Source organism: Anser cygnoides, chromosome 2 (genome assembly GCF_040182565.1).
Source record: "Anser cygnoides isolate HZ-2024a breed goose chromosome 2, Taihu_goose_T2T_genome, whole genome shotgun sequence".
Taxonomy (NCBI): Eukaryota; Metazoa; Chordata; class Aves; order Anseriformes; family Anatidae; genus Anser; species Anser cygnoides.
In genome coordinates this window covers 54,853,825-54,877,563 of record NC_089874.1, presented here as the reverse complement: position 1 = coordinate 54,877,563, position 23,739 = coordinate 54,853,825, and the positions used below count along the sequence as shown (strand labels likewise).

Here is a 23,739-nt window from a genome sequence, read left to right as displayed (position 1 = left end):
TGAGAAGAGGCCTTGATTATCAGGGAAAACTTTGTTTTAGGGATTATAAAATAAAGAAGCAAAGGGATGAAAGATAAATTCCTTGTTGAACTACGTCTAGCACAGAGCTGTAAAACAAAGCCCTAGTTTTGTTTGTTTGTTTGTTTGTTTTAAATCTACTGGAATGATAAAGAAATCAAGGGATGAATTGAGGCCATGACAGTGACCTTAAGGATATGTTGGGCATCCTTATGTTATTCTTGATGTCTAACTTACCTATTGTTGAATAAATACTTTTCCCCAATCTTCAAGGAATTTGATGTATGTGCGGATAATTAAAGGATAACTAAGGAGAATGATAGATCAATGGGAATTGCCCCAGTTGAAAGGGAAGTCAAATATATGCAGCTTAGAGTGACAGAATCATAGGGCCCGTATCATCTTTATTCATTACTGCAGATCTTGTTAGATGGAAGCACAAGTAGAAAAGATTTTTAATATGTATCATTTACCGATAGTACCAAGTGACAGAAGTATGCAATGATGGATTGGGCAAATATACCCAAGAAACAGGGAAAAAAGTACTCCAACTGCTTTCATGGGTAGTAGTTTGACTTCAGCACCATGCACATTTAGAACAGATTCAAAACGAGTGATTAAAAACAGAGATGCAAATTAAAAATGGGAGAAGTTGCAATGTGTTATTATCTGTGGTTAAAATCATTACTGTTGGGGATTGTTTTGAGCTGTCAGTTTCTTAGACAAGGATAATAGACCAGATCTAGTATATAAAGATATTACTTAAAATGCTTATTGTTGATCCTCAGGGGAAATCCTTACTTTAGATGGAAATAATGCAAATTAGTATAAAAACTATATGTTAGATAAGAAGCTGGAAAAAATGGAGACAATTTTCTAGTAGGGTATACTATTGAAGGTGTTATTTGAGAGGAGGGAAGTTGCTAGCCATGTTTCTCAGGGATCAGTTTAAAGAACTATCACTACGTTTATTGGTGTTCTAGGAGCAAGAATTAGGTGTACACTCATAAAATTTGGAGGCAACACAAAGTTGGGAAGTTTAATACTATTGAGAATGGCTTATTCATCACTTGAGAAGAGTAAGATAACTTTGTTGTCACAGGTAATATGAACAGGACAAAATTTAGCAGTTCTGTCCTCCTCCTCCCCCTGCAATTTACAACAATGCTACATTTGGGGTGTAAACAAGGAACTGATTGATTAGAAATGCTGAAGACTGGAAAATGTAGGTAGAAAAGCTGGGGAGGTGGCTTTGTGAAAGGAGTTTATGCAGTTCTACAATGTACGTGGCAAAACATTTTCTGGTAGAGCTACAGAAGTGTTAGTACCATTGGAGAGGACCCTGTAAGACCCTCTGTGGAATTCCGTGCCAAGCATCAGTCATTTGTGTTAGATAAAGATGAGCTTAAAGCAGAACTGATACAGAGAAACCCTATTTGGATGTTTAAAGCAATGGAGTAACTATCTTACAAAGCTAAATTTTAAAAGTTTCACTTGCACTTAGTAGCACAGCAGCTGAGGAATCTGTTGTTTCTTTCTCGTATGGCAGGTATTATCAAAGAGAAGGAAGAAAAGGTCTGACCACAGGTCCGTAAACTGGGTGATGAATAATCATAGTCTCAAATTCAAAAGATTTCCAGCTACTCAAAGAGTGAAATTCAGAAGGGTTCTTCCAAATTCCTCAAAGAACCAATGTTATTTTAAGATAGAATTTTGCAAACTGATAAAACAGAGCATAAAACAAGAGCAAAGTGCTCTTCGATAGAGAAAATTAAGCCTGTTTTATGAATTTTACAACATATACTGAGATGGTAGCATCAATGAGATTTAAAAAAAAAAAAAAAAGTGTCTGTCATTTTGCTTACATTGTATTAAATCCATGCTTTTGGATTCCCACTGGTAACTCCTGGAGAATGAGCAGGACTTTTTTCGCCCCTCAGACTACAATGTCACAACTGGTTTCTTGTCAGATTTTTACTTCTTTTCTGCCAAAGCACTGGAATTTGATCATAACTAGAGACAGACTGTTGGAAGATGTACACTGATGTTCCTAAAGGACCGTCATTGCCTGGGTATGCCTCATACACATGCCTTGCTCATCTGACCAATGTAAAACTGTTGTTGGATGTGGCATCAGGATATACTTCTCATCCAGACATGTATCACTCTTTCATATTTATCAGACTGTGATTAAGGCCACTTTCTCAAACTGTCTGGGAAGAGTCTCTAATAAATCTCTTGCTGTTAAGGGCACCCAAGACATTGGTAACACTCCTGAGTTATTCCTCTGTAATAACTACACTAAAATTGTTTCACATTTTTTTATTACCTCCTATTTGTTATAGGACATTGGAAATATTCAGTGGTCAGTGGACTACATACTACTGGGGGATACTGTATCTCCACAGTATATCCAGCCCCAAAGGCATTTAGTTGTATAAAAACCCAAGCACTCACAACTCACACCTTCGAATTTAAATTTTAATGAAAAGATTGTGCTAACACATTTTGTGTGCTTTTACAAGCACAATTTTAGAGGACTTCAGCCACAGTTACCTCCTTCTTTCTTCAACAACATTGAAAATGGGTTTCTGAGTTTTACTATATCCGAGCACGCAGTATTTCTTTCCATGCATCCCACTGAAGTATTAGAAGAGCTTCTTCTCATTATGGATGCAGTAGCTCAGTCTATCGCCATCCCAGTTCTTTCTCTGAGTCTTTGAAGTGTGACACTTCATTGCTACTTCCTTCTATTTAGCAGGCAGGCTGTGTAACTAAGCAGACAGCACTTTTTTTTTTTTTTTTTAATAGGGAGCTGACTCTTTCATTAGACCCCCATATCCATTGAAGACTAATGAGTGAAAATGGATTTCACTCATTTCACTCAAATGGATTTTCAGAGGGGATTTTTCTCAACAGCTTGTGATACTTAGCCAAGAGATTGCCACAGAATAAATCAACTGAAACTCTTTTATAATGAATGATCGTAATGAGGCCCAAGTGTCAAAAATGCACGGGAATCATGAGTAAATTTATCAGAGTAGACTGGAACACAAACTTGCACACATTTATCTGCAGATAGATATGGAATATTTAGGAGCAACAGATACTTGACGTCTAAAAACTTTGCGTAATCTTTTTGGGCTTCTTAGGATTGTGCATGGATATAGCAATCATCAGACAGATTCTGCAGCAGAGGTGAGCATACTGAAGGAAGCAAATTCCTCAAAACATTTCCTACTTTGTTTTAACAGCTTGTGCTAGAGGCTGGAGGAGATGGCTGTGACCGGGCCTGAATGCCAAGGCTATCTGGTATGCCATTCTCCTGCTCAGCTTCCCTGTCAGTAAACTTGGGTATGCTTGGTAGTTGCCTTAGGTTGTTGATATGGTTGGAAGAGAAGAATTTTGACATGTATTCAATGTCAGCCCAGTTCCACTCCTGTTGAAATCTGAGACTGACTACAGTGAGTAGTCACCTCCCCATCCCTATCACAGTCACAGCACAGACAGCCCTCTTTACAGTTAAGCCTGGAGAAGTTAATGGAGGAATCACACATCTCTAGAAACCATCTTTTTAATGACAACACGTTTAACCTACTCCGTCACAGTACGGTGCTAGGTTTTGATATCTCCCAGAAACCACTGCTCAAAAAATTGCCAGAGACTGTGAGAGATGTCCAAGGGCCACAATGCTCCAACCCGTTTAAAGCAGCATGAGGATGGATTCCACCCAAACTTGCAACGTTTCAGACTGTGTTGACATAGCTGCACTGAACCAGAAGCTTCAACTGCTACCAGCCTGGTTTGGGAAAGTTCAGTTCTCCAGAGCAGACATGATCTTAGGATCTGCCTCTTTCGCATTTTAAACATTTTATTCAGTCTAAGTTGCCCATCACTCTGGTATCCAAGCACTAATGAATACAAACATTATTTATGTGACAGCAGTTTGGCAAACTACAAGAGGAAGACTGGCACATGCATTCAGATCTCAAGTTACACGTAAATTCAGTCTTAGGAAAAAAAAATCAAAACTAAATAGAAGTAAGAGAAACAGACCAATGATTTCCTAATGAAATTTAGTCAATAAAATTAACCTATTGACCTGATAATATTAAATTTGACAAAGGTAATTATATTTAATAACATATTTCCTCAGTCATAGCACTGAAAAGAATAATGTAAATATCAGAATCCACTGAACTTCTGTTGTTGGAGAATAATACACATCTGCATATATATCCTCAGATATTAGAATTGATATTTGTTAATCAAAACAAAGATATGTATACATTTTGGATTTCTGAAATACACTTACTGACATTATTCTGAAAGAAAATATTAAACAGGACATGGGGGAAAAGAATGGGGATTTAGTGGTCCAGAGTTTTAATCATAGTTTCTGCAGAAATAATTTTGGGTCCTTTAGGTCTAAGAAGAGACACAATGACTGATGGCAAATAACAGCTACAGACAGAGCTTCACCGCTATGGGCAAATACCCCAATCCTTCTGTAAAGGGAACAGTACTGCCAGAGGAAGAGAAGCAGTTTGCCTTTACGTTCTGCTTCCAACAGCCTCTTCAAAGTGAAGTGGTGAAGTGGCTGGTGGCTTGAAGGGCAAGAAATGGAAAAAGAACGGAGTTTAGATTAAATATGGGGCTGCCATAGAAACTATCCAGGCCAGCTGAAGAGACAGCATTTATTTTGTACAGCTAAGTGGCTGATACGGATTTATTTAAAATTGGGCCAAATGCTGATGAGCCTGTGGCAGTTCTCCAGACAGTGCACTTTATACTGGAAAAGAAAAAGGGAAGAAAGGAAAAAACTGTCACCTTTCTCTTACTGGTCCATATAGAAAACAGGGTTGAAATTGTTGTAAAAATTGAAGTCAGTGGGAGATTTGCCATTGATTTTGATGGAGCCAGCCTCCACCTCAGATATTTTCTATTTTCAGACAGATACATTTGGCTACCACCAATCAGCTGTCCTGCGTTTTTATTTATTTATTTATTTATTTATAGTGTTTTTCAGCCTCCATAGTAATGTCTATATTAGGGAATTTTTGCTAAAATTTCTCAGCATTGCTACTGCCAGTCCAGTACCAATGTAAGGTTAGAGCAGCGCTGGTCTCTCTAACTGTTTCTGTCTGCCAGCGTGTGAAATGCTGTGTCATGTAACTGTGCACGGCACCAGCCAGCATTATTTATTTGTTGTTTCGGAGTAGCATCTGTATCTAGGTTCACTAGTTTGACCTTTCAGTAAGCAGGGCTGTGACATAAAACACTCAGAGCTCTTACAGCTCGTACGTCTGGTGAAGCTCAAGCCATATTGGTCTTAAAGATCTTTCAGTGCTAATGACCTAAGACAGATGGATAGTTACTGTTTGGGCTAAACTGTTACTCACTTGTCATTTTATTTCTCTGTATTACACAAGCTGTAGAGATGTAGGGGAGTCTCACAAAGATCTCAGGGATCTGCATGTCTTGTTGGCATGTGTACAAATGTGCTTTTGCCTGCACTGGCTGCAGGAACCCCAGTTATTTCTCTGGTGGACTGTTTTGCCACTGAGGTCTGCTGCTAAGCATTCCCCCTCTCCATCCCCAGCAGTGGCCTTACAAGCTCTTCTCAGTGGAGGTCCAAATACATGCTGAGGAAATATCTGAAAAGCTATGATTAACACGCTTTAGGATGGCATTCATGTGTCCCCAGTTTAACAAATAAAAGTTCTAGGAACTCCAGATGCTTATCTCTGTAAATTAAAAAGGCTACAGCACTTGTTTAGGCATCACTTCATAAATAATCTTTTAGCAGTGTTCACTGGGTACTCTATCACGGACCTTACTTCTTGACTTTCTGTGTCTGACAAATACTGAATATAAAGACTGGAGATTCATCCATTTCTAAGAAATCCTGTCTTCAGCGAGAGAGCTTGGAGAAACAGGCTCATACTGAAATTGCGTTGTGCATGTTCTGCCTCTCACACACTTCAGGACAACTTCTGACATTATTATCCACTTTTTTCTGCAAGCTGTCCCACAGAGCTCCTTAAAAACACTTCAAAGGCTAAAAATGCCAGAATCCGTCTCCTTGTAACTGCACTTCCATTTGTATTGCCTTGGAAGAATCCCAGACCCAGACCAAAATGTAGTAATATGGAAGGAAGTTCATATATATGAACTACATAAGGAGTTTTATAATATTTAAGGTTTCTTCCCACCTAGAGCATGCTTTGCTTTACAGAGGTGCTAAATACCGAAAGGCCAGATTTACTTGGAGGTTGGGCCTCAGCCTCTCTGAAAGGCAAGGTAGTTATCTACATGCATGTTGATGGGATTGAAAAACAACTCTGACCTAAGGTTGTTCTTTAAACAGAACATGTACTGAAACAACAAAAAATAAACATTTCAGCCTGGAAGAACTACTTCAAGATCCTAAACCAATCTTTTTATTGTAGCTCTGAGCTCTAGAATAAAACACAGTTAAATGTATGAGACAAAATAGCAAAGATTGAACTGTTCTGCAGTTCAGATTAATTGTAGAAATATATAGTTCAATTTATGGGTGTCAGTAGACTAACTGAAGTGAGCAGTGACAGTGACATGGTTTAATTTCTCCCAGTGGACTCTTCAGCATTCAGAAATCTTGCTGTATTGATCATGCAATTCAAATTGTATAAAGAGGCCATACACATCTTTAGCCACATTTTATCCTCATCACTCCTGACAGCACTCCCAGCTTATTTAAAACAACATTCAAACTGTGCATTGGTTTCCCTTGTGGCTTAATTCTCATTATTCACTGAACTCCTTTTTACTAGAAACTGACTGAAGAGCCAGATTCTGAGCTCATTGTTTGTTTTTTTGCTGACTACAATGAACAGCCTTCTCAGTTTCCAATCCCAGCATTTCTAAACACTCATAAACAGTTGCAACCACCAACTAACAAAATAAAAGCAGGTCAGGGATGGGGAGGCAGCATGAGTGAAAAGACTGTGCATGTGCTTTTCGGAAAGAATGGGACCGAAAATTAATAAAAGACTCGCTCGTAGCCTGTAGCAACAAATGACATCAATCAAGCACGGGAGATAAGTGTCACGGTGTGGTACTCAAAACTCAAAAGATGTTTAAAAAAAAATCCATATTTTTCAGCTTGAAAGATATGGGTTTAAATAGTGTTACAGCTCCAACCTGAAAAATCATAATTCCTCATAAAAGAAATAAGAACCATGAGCATTGGTACCAGTAAAGAGTTTTCAGTCATGAGAAAATCATCCTGATATTGAAAGCAGGAATGTTGTCTCTCCGCTTCTCTTAGTTTTCCTGATGGACCGAGATAGTTTCATCTGCCAGTGGTTCACTGGAAATTACTGTTCTAAGTAGTCCAGACCTCACTTTTCAGAGGTTGAATGGCTAAGATGACTGTCACCTATGCTCTAGCAAACCTGGACCACTTCAAATCAGAGGGAAAGGTATAAGTCTGATTATCTTACCAAGGCTTCTGAAGACCTCCTTGTGAACCTGGGATCTCCGCCAACTCCACATCTCACATCATCCCTAACTGAGACACAGTCACACTGTGTTTGTGGCTGTGAGTGCAGCTGGTCTATACCTGTTATTTAGCTAACTAATTTAGTCATGTAATTGTATCACCTCATGATTTTGGGTTAAGCTGAGGCAGTGTTTTTCAACCTGTGGGGCACTTATGCCTCTAGGTCTGTAGACTTCTTGTAAGGAATCCATGGAAAACCACTGAGAAAAACAGGTTTCATGTCAGTAGGTTCAAATTTGCTCATAAAGGGCTTCACTAAAAGATTTTTAGAGGCTAACAAAATTAGCATGAGCTAGAGCATATGAACAGTTCTTATTTAGAGACTTAAAATGGCTGAAAATTAATTGTATGCCTTGGTAAATTGCTCCAATCATTAATTAAATTAATTGGTAAAAGATGCACCTTAAATCTAGTCTGAACACTGGGTATCATTCTGAATCCATATGGGAGATTAAAGAGCCCTTCACTATCAGGTTTTGTTTTTTTTTTCATATGTGCAAGTTATCTTCCAACATGTTCATGGGCAAACATGATGGAGTTTTCTTTTGGTTCCTGTTACATCTAGGGCTTCCCAGTCATATCATTCTGATCCTTTTTTTCTGATTTCTTTTTGAAATCAAAACCTCCTGTTTTACTGGGTAACCACATACAGACATAATCCCTGCTTTAGGGGCCAACAGTTTTAGAGCCTTATCCAAAAAACTGCCCCTGATCGACTCCACTACTTTGAAACAAACATATTTGGATTTAGATAGGAACTATTCCCTGTGCAAAGAAGCAAGCCCCGTGAAAACAGGTTATGAAGACTGTTGACAGCCTTTACTGTTTGTGTTTCTGTTTTCTTATGCTTCTGACTGAGAAAATGCCATATGGACTGTTCTCATTATCTATTCCCACCACCACTACCCTAAATTTACAGGTGCATGTTTCTTGTGCCAGCAGTACACAAATAAAGGCACAGTACTGGCTACCATCACACATTTTTCAGGAGGGTCTGTGAGAATTTTGTGTCTTCCTTGCCTTTTTCAGTAAGAGGAAAAGCAAGTGGCATTTTGTGCAACGTCAGTATCAAGAAACAAACAGCTTGATCCAGTTTTCATCAAAATTAATGGAAAAACTCCCACTCTTTCAGGGGGTGTTGGTCTAGACTAGCCATGGCCAGGTTCTTCATGCTTAAGAGCCATTTTTCTTGCCAGCCAGGTGTCTTAGAGTTAGACGAGCGCAACCAGGTCTGCAAGCCATCGCAGCTGACCCAATAAATCCCGCTTGTTTTAAAGCCAGATCCAACCCTTAGGCCAGGAGTGAAGTCATCCCTTGGAAAAGACCAATCAAAAATTGTAAAGCACCTAAAAATGATACTTGTTCTGGATTAACCACTTGCCTACACTGTGCATATTGTATTTCCAGCTTGCTTGTCATGATAAAGCGAACATTCTTCATTGCTTATGTTATGAAATATCTTGTAGACATGTAAGGTGAGAAATATTACTGAATTATCATTAAAAATCAATACTAATATTGATACATTTCCAAGGTTGCTTTTTTATTGCTGATTATTTGTCGTTGTTCTTTTTTCTCACTTTGGTGGATGGCAGAACTGTTTTCTATGTTTAATCTCTTTCAGCTGATTATTTTGTAGACTGTAAAAAATATTTGTCATTATTCATTTTTTTTTAATTTTGTTTTTCCCAGTCCTATGGTAGCTACTTGGTTTGGTGTTTATTTCATCCACCAGAAAATACCTATCACAGAAATGCAAAGGCAGCCTGACAGTGAGCTTCTCTTTGGGCATGTTGACATCATCCTCTCCTCTGAGCTCTAATTCAACTTTCAACACAATGCCTAAAACCACACAGCCTCTGGGCACAAAAGAACAACATGGAGAGTACACTTGTGCATTCTGTTGCCCTGTAAGCAAATTGCCTTGTTAATGAGGAATCAGCCAAATAATGGGTTTGATAGTCTGTGCTTTGATTAGGTAATATGAAGTGCAAAAGTGTGGTTTTTTTTTTTGTATATCACAGACAGAGCATCCGGTTCAAAGTTCAGGGCTGTGAATGTCATTGACTAATTCTTCAACATCTTTCACAAGCAAAGACAAAATACAGCTATGCCATGTTTAATAAATACTCTTTGGAAGAAATGAGAACGCTATGATTTTTTAACTTTGCTGATGGGACAAACTGGAGCTGCACTTTGCAGAGTGCGAATATAAAGATAACTTATAAAAGATACCTCATTAAAGATAACTCCTGCCTTCAGATGTCTGTGTTCACATGGACTGTGCCTGGAAGGAGTAGAGGAGAATGTCATAGCTTTTGAGTAATAGATTAAGAGAAGAAAACCTTTGTGGGTATGTGCATACAAACAACATTTCCATAGTGTGAACACTTCTTCCTCTGCTCACAATGGTAACAGATCAGTGTGCATGCACACAGAGAACCCCTACAGGTGGGATAACGTGCTGTGTTTTTTAATTGCTGCTCCCCTGATATGTTGTTTGCATGGTCATTAAGGTAAATGAGTTGTATCTTAACTCTCTCCCAGTAAGGAACAAGCTAACCAACAGCCTTTGTATTCCTGAGCGCTCCAATCTATGCTACACAGTGTAGTTGGTTGTCTGTCTGAGCTCTGCATTTCAGCAGCTGGAATTTGATGGTAGAGAGGAGGAAAAAGAAGTCAATATTTCTCTGGTTTTCCTTTCCAAGCTAAATAGCTTGGATGAGAGAAAAGGAAATATAACCGAATCACCCAGTCAATCTGTTCTTTGAACTGCTGGGGTTTGGAGATTAGAGGATTCTTACAAATAAACAATAATAAAAAGGCAAGTATTAGTGCATGTGTTTGACAGGAAGGCTGTAATTCTTCTCTGTTCCACAACACATGAAATATTATAATATGGAAATTTTATGTTATCTGTCTTTTTCTTGTAGAACTAGTACATTCTCTTCTTATCATTATGTCTCATCTGGTACATTGTTCAAACTTGAGCCAAAGTATCCCATCACTTGAGATATCACAAAAACAGAAACAATGTGTAGAAGCTCATCATAAACACATCACAAAAACCTGTTCTTGCTCTTCTGAAATCCTGCTTGCTTTGCTTTGACATGGCAAAAAGCCCATCAAATCTGCCTGCCGAGTGTTCTCACTGGGACACAATCTGAAGGTAGACTGTCTTCCTCAGGCAGTTCTCCATAACCCTCAGCACATTTTCTGTAGTGGTGGATGCATCAGGGCAAATAATGATAGGACTCGCACCTCTGTGGTCTAGCAATCAGCCAGTGCTATCGTATCTGCTGGACATAAGAGAACTGTCTATGCTGTAGGCCCGCAGTCTATGTTTTACTGCTTTTGAATTCCCTCATTTTGAGAGAAGAATGGTCCAGTGTTGGCACACATGGTCCATCAGCTTCAGGGCTGTTCTAACCTTTAATAGTTGGTGACAGCCTCCGAGGCACTGGTATGTCAGGCCAAGGACAGCTGGTTGGCAGCAGTCCTGGCCATGCTCACTATTCACCGACTTCACATGCTCTGTCATTATGACCCAGACAGCATACAGGTCCTTCATAAACTCTATGCCTCTAGGGGTCTTTGTATGCCACAGAAATACCCACATAATCACCAGATTTTTATCCCACAGTGATAGGACAGAAAAAAAATCTCATCCTAGCCATTTAGGATAATTTGTTTTAAATAGACTACGTAAAAAGGCTAGCCATTTTATCTGTCGTTTAAAATGTGGTTAGTTTCTTTAATGCAGTTGACCTCAGAGCTTCAGTATTGTACTGTAATTTGAATGAGAAATATGTTGCTCTCAAGATTGAGTCTAAGCAGAACACTTCTTTGATAAACTAATCTTTGTAAAATCCACTGTGCTGCATGGAGCCAGGAGCTAGCTGTTAGTTTTCTTTTTTATTTTTGTTCCCTTTCAATAGACTATTTCAGCATGCTGAAAGAACAGGCGTGGGGCGCACAACAGATCCTAGTTATGGCTGTGTTCTTCCTTTCATCAGAAACACAAACTGCACAATCCTTACAGCAATCAGCACGAAACACATCATGTTAAATCCCTTATTTCTGTAGCATAATATAAAGTCTCTCTTTCATTCATATTACCATTCTGGTCGGTCAGGTATGTGAGGTTTTCTAGGCAACAGGTGTTTTCTGAAATAAAATACAACCTTCCCTTCAGCTAATTATGTGGCAGAGACAGCAGCTGCAAGTATAATGCTGAGGACACATGGTCTATAAGACACCCAGAAGAAAAATACTCCTTGTTCCACTTGTTAAGGTAAAGCACAGATGTTGCTGCAGTGATAAGTATGAGCATAAGGCAACCACAGTCTGCTTCATGCTGTAAATTCAGGATCTAAGATTTCAGAATACTTAATAGGCTGCAATCAGAATCACCAGTTTCTTTATGTAGAGGAAAGTTGTTTATGTATAATCTTGTAGTCCTAATACATACTCCTTATTATGGTTTACATTACACTATCATCAACAATATGCTGGGGACTATCCACAGACGTGGCAGATAAATTATACACCTTATTTTATATGGACTCAATTATATGTGTCAAATAGTGACAAATGTGCAAATTAATACATTTACTGATTTTAAACATTTATAGATACTGTAAATTACAGAGGGTTTAGTCATTTACAATGTTAAATGCAAACTTTTTCATTGCTTAGTGTTGGGGTGCAGTACTAAGGCTAGTTCTGTATATCAGTTTTACACTGTTGAGAAATCACCTGCAAAATAATGGTGCTTAATGAACTTCATGACCAAAGCTAGAAGAGATCCTTTCCAGGGACCAGTTCTCTGCTCTGTTAGGTGTACAGGGTTTTTTTCCCCAGTTTATTAGTTTTTCCCTTATTTATTTTAAGAGCAAAGTACATATATAGCAGCTTACAGACTAGCTGTTAATGTAAAAAGACTTTTTACATATAATTTCATTTTACAAATAAAAAGGATGTCCAGCATTTCCTTAAAAACACAGGGATCCTCTAGAACCATCCAGTCTCCTTCTAGTTCTTCAGGCCTAACCAGCTCAGAATCTCTACCCTACTCAGAAGAACTTTTAACACCACAGACAAAACACAGTTCAGATAGTTCACAGCTCTTCCTCTGTCAACAAACTGGTTGCTTTGGCTGTCTTGCAAAGTACTTACACTGTCCTTTCAATCCCAGCAGCTTGCAGGGCTGCATGCTTTTCTGGCTACAGTGCTTGTTATGTGGGGCAGCAGCTGCAAGGAACTGGGAAATTATGAACACACATGGAGATGGGTCTGATTGCAGGGATCCACTAGATAACATCAAAAGCTTCACACTCCTTCAGACCTTGCTCAAACTGACCCTGTGTGTATCTTTTGTGGGTGTTTTTTTGGCGAAACCTACACTGGTAAGCTGTGGTAAAAATGAGTCCATATTTGTCCTTCTACCACCAAGTTTACAGAAGGCAGGCTTAAAAAATAAAATAAAAAAAAAAGCTCTGATTACATGGTTACAAAGTAATTTCATCATTTCTTCCTATTGTTTGTTGCTCAATTGCTGACTCTTGTTCTTAACTATGTTCCTGTCCTGCAAAGGAACCTTAGCAGCCAACAGGACAATTCAAATTGCTTGCAACTGAGAATATTGATATATTTTGCATGCTATAATCTTCAACCTTTGGTGCTGTAGTAGAGGAGCAGCCTCTTATGAATCCCAAAGCCCTTCTGCAACTAAATGCCCTCAGTGTGTTATGGCCATGTTACCAAGAACTAATAATTCAGGGAACTGCTGTTAAAATTCTCCTCTGTCACGCAGTTTCCAAGACTTGTACATTTATAATGGGGGTAGAAAATTTGAGTAATACTCACATGTGTCTTCACATCACCTTCAAGAATCTTGCTATGCCTGAGAAACTCAGCAACACTTCCATTCAGCAGCCTATCAAACGCTTCGACATAGGGTGCTATGCCTGCAGAACAAGAGCATTCCATTATAATGGGCTCAAAAAGCACGTAATGTATAGAGCTTCTATATTCTTCCTATGTAGTACATGGAGGAGAAATAGCATAGAATCAGGGAAAATTGCTTTAACTTAATTTCTGCTTTACTCACTGATTTGTGAAATTGGTGAAAAACAGTGAAAAATGATGCATAATTTTTTTTTATAAATAGAAAGAAAGAAAACAAAACAAAACAAAAAAAAACACCTGCTCCTGGTATAACCTGGATAGGAGCATGAAGGGAATTGTCTTTGTATACTGTAACTAAGAAGCCTCTTTTGTATTAAAATAACAGGTGCTATAGTAAATATTTCTCAGCCCTTCAAAGGCCTGCTGGCCCGACAAGGGTGATCATCATAACAAAACTGTATTACTGCACATAAAACAAATACCATCCCCTAAAAAGAATCTGCTCTGTACTGAACAACTATTTTTATACCATCCACCCATTCCTGCAGCTCTCCGTATTGTTTGGCAATCATTAATAAGTAATTCACTTGCCAGCAAGGTAGAGCCTCGAGAATTAACTGACAGTCAATTGATGCAGTGAGATGTGGTAATCTCCTTACTTTGTTGTGTGACCTTACAAAACTGTCCTCGAAGAAAGAAGGCTCAAACAATTCTTCTAGCTAGCACATCCCACTGACTATGTATGTGCTATATATGCTGACGGAAGAATAAAAATGCTGTGTTCTGTATGGTGTACAGGGCAGTTTCCTGATCGAGTGGACAATCAGAAGACTAAGATGAGACTCAGTTTCTTATGTAACTGGCTTTCTAAATGGCTTTATGTGATAAGGTTTAAGATGGCAAAAGTAATCTTTCTTTGGATGCTTTCCAGCCCACTCCTTCCTCCCTGACATATCCTCATGTCTATGCCTCAGAACCTGTACCGGGTCCAGCATGAGCAATGCATGTGTGAATTTATGGCATCTGTAGGATCTGAGAGACCAAGGTTAATATTCTTCCCAGCCTCTCTCCCTCCTTAATGAAGCCTGAAGGCTGTTCTGAAGAGGTACCAGGCTTTCTCCAGAGAGTTTGCTTTAACCTTTTGGCACTATATGACAATTGTGTCCAAATTCATAATCTTGAAAGCCCTCTTTATTTCATAAGAGTCATCTGGCTCCTTGACAGAAAAAAGAAAGGCTTTGGCAATTGGAGTTCGCAATGGCCTGTGTGAAAAAAAAATGTAGTTAGACAGCTAGGCGGGATTTCAAGGCTCCTTTTGTTCCCTTGATGTCACTCACCTTTAATTCTGAGGAATTTCTGGGCTTTCTTCCATATTAAGTGTTTGTGTGTAAACCCCTCGAATGACCTAGTGTACAAAAGGTTTTAGTTGTGGAGATGCTTTCCAAAGCCCATTTGCCTTCTTTGTCAAAATCTGTGTGTGTCTCCAAGAGAATCATTGTAACCTTTTCCTTTAGATCAGACTTCTAAATAGCAGTTCACCAAATGGCAATTGTGCTATGCAAAACTAGAAAGCAACTGTGCTATTTTTTACTATTCAATACAGCTAACTCCCAGGAGAATTTACTATAGTGGGCTGTGCAGAGCCATTGAATGATTTGTTTGCAATCTTGTCATTGTAAGAAACAAGTAAAGGTACATTCCTCCCATGCTCCCCACTATTTTGTTGTTTCCAAAAACGTATTAATAAACAAGGTAAGCTTGCTTTTTGTAATGCTTCCAGTTATGGAATGGTCTTTTAGTGGGAGGGGGCACAGTAGAAGATAGCAACATACCTCCATTTCCTCTAGAAACTTAAAAAATGTCACACTCTTTGGCGTAGCGTCAGTTTTAAAGTAGGAAAAGAAAGAGAGACCTGCTCTGTAAGACTGATGGCTCTGCAATTGCTGTGGAGACTGAGTGAACCTCTCCAGAGACACAGTAACGCAGGCATACAGAATTACGTTTGTGGCAGTCTATGTGCATCCATCACCCAAACTGAAGAACTGCTGCAGTCTTTCCTACCTGCATCAGCAACAGCTAGTTCCCGAGTCCCCAGGTGAGCCAGCTCGGCCTGGAGACATGGTACAGGCTGGGAAGTGCTCTGTGGTGCTGCTCATATCCGTTTCTGCTGCTGTTTCTCCCAGTGGGTGTGTTTTATAATCTCATTCCTACAACATTCATCAGTCGGTTTCTTCTGAGGATCTGCTGGGGATTTAAGGCTCTGCTTCCCTGGGGGGTGGGGGTAGGTGAAGTTCTTCACCTTATTCAGCTCTTACGCTAGGGCAAGGATATAGTAATTTTCATGAGGGCACTCATGGTGAGTTGATCTCTTTTTGTAATAGCGACCCTGGTTCTGCAGTTCTGAGCTCTGGATTAGTACAGAGGTTCACCCAAATGGGTTCATTATAGGATCGCCTACATCTTTAAAAAAATGTGGGCTTCCCTCTGGTGGTTGATTTATTTGTCAGCTCGTACACGGGTCATGTTTCTGCATGAGTTTGCTAAGGTTTACTAGCTCTCTAGATTTTCTCCAGACTGTACACATTTTATTACTGAAGCTTACTCTGACCAGCCAACTCATCTGCTCTGGGAAGCCTGCTGGAAGCTGCTCCCCTCCTGCCACAGAAACACACTGCTTTAAGTCAGCTGCTCCACAGCAACTGCCAGCACACAGGCCTATGGCACACGGAGCTGGGCGAAGGTCCCTCACATGCCTTGCTGGGCGAGGGTTGGCATACAGTTGTGATAAAGCAGCTGACATACAGTAGCTTGCTTCTGCCAATAAAGAAGATGCCTGCCACTTTCTGCTTGTTCTGCAGCGCTCTGTACAGCAGCTGAGCCCAGACTGGGATGCGCTCTGCTCTGGAGAAGGCAGGGAAGGGCTAAGGAATATGGAAAGCGAAGGACATGAAGTTAAGAAAGGGATATATGCAGGGACTGTGGGTAAAAACAAAACAAAACAAAAAACACAAACAAACAGCATCTCTTGAGAAAGGAAAGGGTACCTCTATTCAGTCAACATCGGAACTGCCACATTTATAAGGTTATTTAGCCTGTAAACTGCAGGAACAACAAAAAATTTAGTGAGTGAAAAAATATGATTTGGTGGTATGACGTGAATAAATGAAGACGTTTCTTTCATGTATCTCCAATGCAGCGCTTGGGAGATCCACTTGAGAAGGGACGGCTCAAGAGAGATCAAAGTAAGGCCAAGGATGTGTAGCAGCTCTTGGTGAGCAAATGCTCATGAACAAACTCCTATCTGATTAAGGATGTTACTCGATTGAATGATGCAGGTCTGCACTGTGAAATTCAGAGAGTTGGAAAATAAACTTGGTGTTTGTATCGGTGACTTCAGGAATATTTATGCTGGAAATTTTTGGGATGTCTCATTTCTTCTGCTAACTGGGCTAAAGCAGACATTTTCATCTTGTGAGTTATCTACAATATAAATGCTAAAATGGAAAGAGCAATAACGCTTGAAATATGGACAGTATATTTAAGAGACAAGACAAATCATGCATTTTCTAGGCTATATCAATTTATAATCATGCTTAGAAGAAAAACACCTGCTCTTCTTACAAGTTGATTTTTAACAACAGAAGGAGGCGGTACCTCAAAAAAACAGACTTACTTCCATTGACACCATTAATGGCATCGCACTCCATTCCACCAGATCTATGTGAATCTGAAAATAACGATTCAAGTCGAGTCACTGCCTTCTCCAGTCTCTCCATCAAGCCATGAGTCTCTGCCATTCTGAAAAAATCATTCAGGACAGAAACAGTGTTAGTTCCCTTTGAGGAATACCCATGCTTCATGTTACAGTTCTGCTCATCTGGTGGCTTTACCAGCTTTTATGGCAAAGCTCATGCGTTTTAAATATTGTCTCTCTGGCTTATAAACAGTTGCAGGGAAGCAGCTGACATAGGGGGACTTGCTTCTGTGACAAGAAGGGATATGATCAGCCCTTGGTTTTCGTTGTAAATAGCAGATACAAACCACTGCTGTGTAGCTCTGGGCAGCCTATATTTGGGCAGTTTGTGACAAATATATGTGGATACTTCTAATCAGGTACTGAGATGGCTCTAGTGTTTATAAATGTATTTGGTAGAAAATTATGCCTACAGTGACTTGCAACAGCCATTTACTGAGGCAAAAATACAGACTTAATACTTGACTGAAAGCCAGACTTTAAACGTATACCTCCCGATTTTTCTAAAGGTACATGCTGAAATTTGTCTGGGTCTTTTATGCTTTGTAGTAAGATTTAGCCACTTTATTAAATGACTACACAAGAAGCCATAAAGGTTTTCTGTTTGTTCTTCTGATGTGATTTCCTATCACTTTTTTTTTTTCCTTATGAAAGTACCTGATACGAATCAGTGTTTCTCAAGCTTTTTAAATCGAGCACTAATTAACCTTTGGGGAGAAAAAAAAAAAAAAAAAAAAGCCAGGGCCTACTTATGCAGTGCTGCAACAGTAATTCTTGATGTAAAATGAAATAGAAACGTGGCTAAATTTTGAGCAACTCACATATCATTTCATTGCCCCACAGTGTGATTATCTGTTTTCTTACATGCGAGGAAGTGTAGGCACTGACACTTTTGAACACGGGCCAATGTCTCAGGGAACACAGCGCTCTATACACTACTGACTGAGAAACAGTTACATAAGCTAAGAGAAAGCTATGTTTAACCCGCCCCCCGTCATTTCATATAACGAGCTGAACATCCATGTTCCTCACTTAGGGTTGTGTTTCATTCTGCTGAGTGATGTACAGGAAGGGGGCTGGTGGTGACCCTGATGAACATGATCCTCGTGGGCAGCTCAAGCAGAGCTCCCACATGAAGGCTTGTATCCCCTGCCCTGCGCTCGGGTGGTGTGGAAGTGGGGACCATGGGGGAATCTGCATCCCCAGCCAGGGGAAGCTGGCAAGTAGCAGCTCTGTGGTCCCTGCCCTGTGGCTGTCAGGCACAGGACATCGGTGTGTGGCTTGTAGAGTCAGAAAGGTTAGACAAGCCTGGAATATACGTGTAAATGCATCAGCTGCTAATGAACAGCCTGTTAAAAGTGTCTGTATTCTTGAGATAGCCAAGGGTAATACTGGATTGCAATAACCTGTGCAACGCTGTGCAGCACTAGCAACCAAAGCAAGCAACGCTGCTTCAGTGTCCCCTTACCCTGGGGAGAAAATCTAAATGTTATTATTAAAAGTAGGGTAATATAAAAAGAGGGCTTTTGATTTCCAAATCAGTATTAATAATCCTAAAGAATAAAGATAATCCTTTTTATTTTGAAAATTTAAGTGTGAGAGAAGCTACTAGGATTGTGGAAACACATGCAGAGCTCTCTCAGTGAGTCATGCCCTCTGTCAAACAAGGTGGGACCTTCAGACTTTACCCTATAAATATATGGGGGGGGGATGAGTTTGACCTAAGAGCGAAACAGAAGATTTTACAATGAGAAAGTCTCAGGAGAACCATTCTCATGAGAAAGTTTTGTCTGGAGTTTATGCTTTTTTTTTCTATTTACATTAAATAAAAAAGCAAACCCCCAAAGGGGGATGACATTAAACAGTGTGCGTATAAACACTGTCCAAAATTCAGAGGGGGGTCTCTTCTGCTTATATTGAAAATGTACACTGTTCTGTTTGAAAAATCAATGAATTCTCTAAAAAAAAACACCTTAACTTTTTGTAAGGTTGCAAGTATCTTGGCAGGAGTGATATGAAGGTATCAAGAGAGCTTCCAAAATGTGTAAACTTTCCTGAGACTATTAAACCTTTTCTTAAAACAAAGCACTCTTATTCCTCAAAAGTATTATAGGCATATTCTTTTCACATTGTATCCTACTTTGTAAAGGCTTAAAAACATGCCTGTTTTAAAAGTTATGTTTTAAAGCAGTCTAAAGTCAGGCTGGTCTAATGAAGCATACTAGCAGTCAATTCTTTTCATTAGTATTTTAAAGTATATTTCCAGTATGTTTCCTGTTTGTCTTTACTTGAAGACATGGTCTGTTGGTAACTATATTAGCTTCCATCTGCCCTAAAAGTTTCATTGATGACATGTACAAAACTTCTTTGGAAAAGCTGTTCCTTTTTTGCCTCTTTAGCCTGATTTTGCCTGTCGAAGGATCCAACTCTGATTTGACTACATGCACTTGGACTAATCTTACAAACAAACAGCGATGGATCACACTTGTAATGCTCTACCCAAGAAAGTGCCCTCTGTAAGATGCTAAAAATATGGGTTACGGTGTTAGAAGCTCAAGGGAATGACCTGACTTAATAAACCTGTGGACATTTTTATCCAATACTCTCCAACTGCAAAATAGACTTTTGTTCACTGTATTCTTCACAGCTTTACTCAGTTCCCATCAGCTGTAAAACTACAATGTTGTTCTTCTAAAATCAGATATCAAAAGCGAGACAATTACAAAATGGTATATTGTTCTAGTCTCTTTAGACAGAAGTCAGAACCATTTATACCAAAAAATCAGGGCTGCCAGGTTTTTCCTTGTTTTTATGAGAAATGTTACCCTTAAGAACTCCTCCGTTGCTATGTTTACACTGAACCCATCTTTTTTTCTGCCTACTTTTAGACTCGATTCATGACTATGTGGGATTTGTATCTATACGCATATACATGTGTGCAGGATACATACAGTTATCCTGTGTAGGAATAAAGTATACTTTTGCCATTACTGTATATAACACTTCAAGAGTAAATTGGTCATACATCCAATAACCTTACATTTACACTTTGCTTTACTATCAGTCAGCTAGGTTTCTTACAAACAAGACTGACATTAATGTTACTGATCTGAAGTAAAGGCTCCACTGAGCAATAGCATGACAAATCTCTCGAGCCATTCTCAGTATAAACATTGACATCTTTGCCCATACTTAGGGATTCACGTATCTGACTCATATTAGGACAGCCTTCAGCATTTTCTTGGCCTGTATTCAGAGTCCCTCTTACTAGTTACCATTCCACACTCCACCGTGCGTGGTGAAACCGATACTACAAACCCACAGCTCAAAAGGAGTCAGAACACAAGTGGTACAGCTTGACTTTTGTGAAGATACTGTCTGTGTGATGTAGCATCAGAGCTTATATTATAAATAAATAATAAGATCAGTCTATTTACAGTGCCAAATAAAATCTTTGCATGTTAATAAAAAGTAAAGAGGATGTAAATACATCTGTGGGATGCCTCCACTCCCATAGAGCACATTTTTTACATCAGGACAGATTCTCTATCTTGTTTCCACCAGGATTTTAGTTAAAGCTTTGATCTTGATATGGATTATCAAGGCTAATCATATACCTTTCCCTAGAGTTGATGCTGACTACCTGTAAGGAGTTGAAACAACAGTACTTCAACTCCAGTGTGATCCTGGATCCTTAGTGGAGAAGCACAATGTTCTTCACTGAAAATAAGGTCGACTAAGAGCTAGGAAAGGTGTTAAATCACATCTAATGACAATTACTTAAATGTCGGCAATGCTAACTATCTCTTGAACACAAAAAATAAAGAGGATCCATAGAAATGCCCAGTTTACTGTTGGTGGTATCTTTTTTGGGGGTGCTAAAGGCATGTGACAATACAGCCACCTGTCATTTCTTCTCCCCCAAAAGTGAAGAGGGGCACAATGAAGGCCAAAAAGCAGACTTTTTATAGACAGGCCCTGGGAGAACAGCACTGTTTTTCTCCCTAGTTTGGCATCTGTCTTAAAGCACCATTTATCAGTTATCAAGGGAAAAAACTAGTCAGTAGACTAAATTGCCTGACACATCCATCCCAAATAGCAGACAAACTGGAAGCCAAAACATACAGGTATTATGCTTGTTATCATTGTATGTAACTTACGGCAGAAGACCATATTGCTCTATGTCAAGAAGATACAAGCTGTAATGAGCCCAAAGGGAAAAACAGTGTAGTAGCATAGGAGAAAAAATAAACAAAAGAGATGATGACTTGTCAGGCATGTAAAAATGACAGGTTTGAACACAGGAATGGTGCCACCCTGTAAAGTATGATATTCTGACAAACATCATCAAAAGATAGTATGAGATTTCATTGTTTGTTTTTATTCCTAATATTCTTTCAATTTAGAAGAAAAAGAAGTGATTTGTTCATTTATTTGTTTTTTTTTTTTTCTTAGAACCAGTCCTTTCAAATCCACTTGGCATCTAAAAAATGAAGCCTGACCTGACTCATTCTCATCATCTGAGATGCTACAGGTTAGATTTTGCTTTTCTTCTCTATTCCAAAAAAGGGCAGTTGCCTGTACAGGCAGCAATTTGGTATTTTTATTGTATCTAACGTTCCTACACTGCTTGGAAAAACACAATCTTATTCTTGAAAGTACAGCAGCCCGTACTTGTGCTTTCTCTCATAGTCTTAACAAATTGCTACTGAGATATGCAATAAACAAAATATACAAAACCCCTGACTGCCAGCTGGTACTATCTTGAAGCCAGTTGTGAATATGTTACAGATCCAAAGTGCTGTCTCCTCTGAGTTCTTCTGTACAATATGTTTCAAGGGAGGGGAAATGCATACACATTCCTGAACATCCCCTCAGATAACAAAAGCATCTTACAGCACTTTATTTCTGAAAAAAATAATAACAAATAAATAAAAAATAGGCAGTTTGAGGCACAGCTGGCTAGCTTTCCTGCACTGTCATTCAAATGTGCGTACCAGCTCCAAGCTGAGTTAAGCACGCAGTCTTTTTGCTACCTGGGGCATCAGAGCCAAATTCCTGCTGCACCTCATGCTAGTCCAAATGATGAAAACCTACTGGCTTGGCATCTCAGGGGCTGCCCATTACCAGGAGGAACTCAGACACGGCCTGTTATCAGCTGAGTGGCCAGCGAGGTGCTGCTGAAGCTATCTGGGTTACTACCATAAATGATTTTGGGTGGAGACTGCAGAGCAAGGGAGTATTGGTTAAAAGAAAGTGTGTTGGTAGACAGACAAACATTACCTTGTATGGCTTGTGTTTTGTTTCCCATTAGCTGTATGGGAGGAATGTAAACAGAGGCTTGTCAAAGTGATGTCAAATTGTATTAAACCAGAAGACCTCTCAGAAAAGGCCCGCATGAGGAGAATGATTCAGGGGACAAATCAGAGCTTTTGGTGACCTTTTTTTCTTGTTTTGTCCCTAGATCTGCTACAAGCTCCTTTGGAATGCTCTCAAGTATTGGTTGAATTTCTCTTATTTTTCCCAGTAAAAGATATACTATTGTATATGTAATGGTTCTTAGAATTTTGAAAACTTTTGTTTTTTGGTTAAAATGGACAAGTGTTATAGCTGGAAGAGCAGACAAAAATGGGTGACGTCTGCCTTTTGTGGTTGGTTATGCCATTTTGACTGATAAATTGGTTTGAAGTCTTGGCAGGCTCTAACAAACTCATCACAAAACACTTCTGTCTGTAGCTCAATGTGCATGTTAAAACCATTAACACACTAGAAATGAGTCCTCTGTTGCTATGTGCAAAAGTGTGCTACCTAAATCACCTTGTCTGTAGACTTCTGTCTTTAGCATACCCTTTGTGTTTTTAAAGGATTATTTTTTGTTAGCAAAAAAGACTTTTGTGTAGAAGAGGAAAAAGCATGTGCATTCTGTACCTCTTCCAACTAAGCTTTTCCTTTGTCTGGCTTTATGCTATTGGTACCACAAAACATACTTTTCTGCTTATATTCTGGCTCTTCCCCTGCTTCTCTCTCTCACAGTGATCAAGCTGTTGTCTACAAAAATAAACAGGCAGGAGAGGAATGGAGGCATTTTTGTATCCCACTATTTTAAAAATATTACAGAACTGCTTTGTAAAACAATCTCTATTTTGACAAGTACCCCTAAGACTGTTGACGTATTTTAGATTTCTTATCACAACCCATTTTAGTCCCATAATTATGGGTGAGCAATTGCACATGTCAAGCTGTGTGCTTACAAGTCAATGTAATAATAGCATGGACTGTGGTTAGGCCTCTGATAATTTAATATAAATTCTTTAAAATATGTCATGTGTTCATGTATGTGTTTAGTACCTCCTGGAATATCAGTTCACTTCTAATTATATGTAAGTTCTGTGAAGAGCTCCCATCCCTTGCTGAATAATTCTGGCTGTCTTACCAATTTTGTGATCACAAAGAACAAATACATTATTTAATGATATACTGAAGCAGTCAAGACTTGACAGTCTGTGTAAGC

The 23,739-nt window shown here is 39.2% G+C and overlaps 1 protein-coding gene across 3 annotated transcripts in view; it reads right to left on the bottom strand.

Annotated features, from left to right (window-relative positions):
• The window catches only part of CAP2 (cyclase associated actin cytoskeleton regulatory protein 2), a 65,195-nt gene that overhangs the window by 36,202 nt on the left and 5,254 nt on the right, over positions 1 to 23,739 (bottom strand). For all 3 annotated transcript variants that reach the window (XM_066992104.1, XM_066992105.1, XM_048057881.2), the window contains 2 exons: positions 17,148 to 17,272; positions 13,433 to 13,533 (listed from right to left, as the gene is read on the bottom strand). In XM_066992104.1, the coding sequence (XP_066848205.1) occupies positions 13,433 to 13,533; positions 17,148 to 17,271 (225 nt within the window). In that variant the 5' untranslated portion in view covers position 17,272. The remainder of the gene's footprint in view (positions 1 to 13,432; positions 13,534 to 17,147; positions 17,273 to 23,739) is intronic.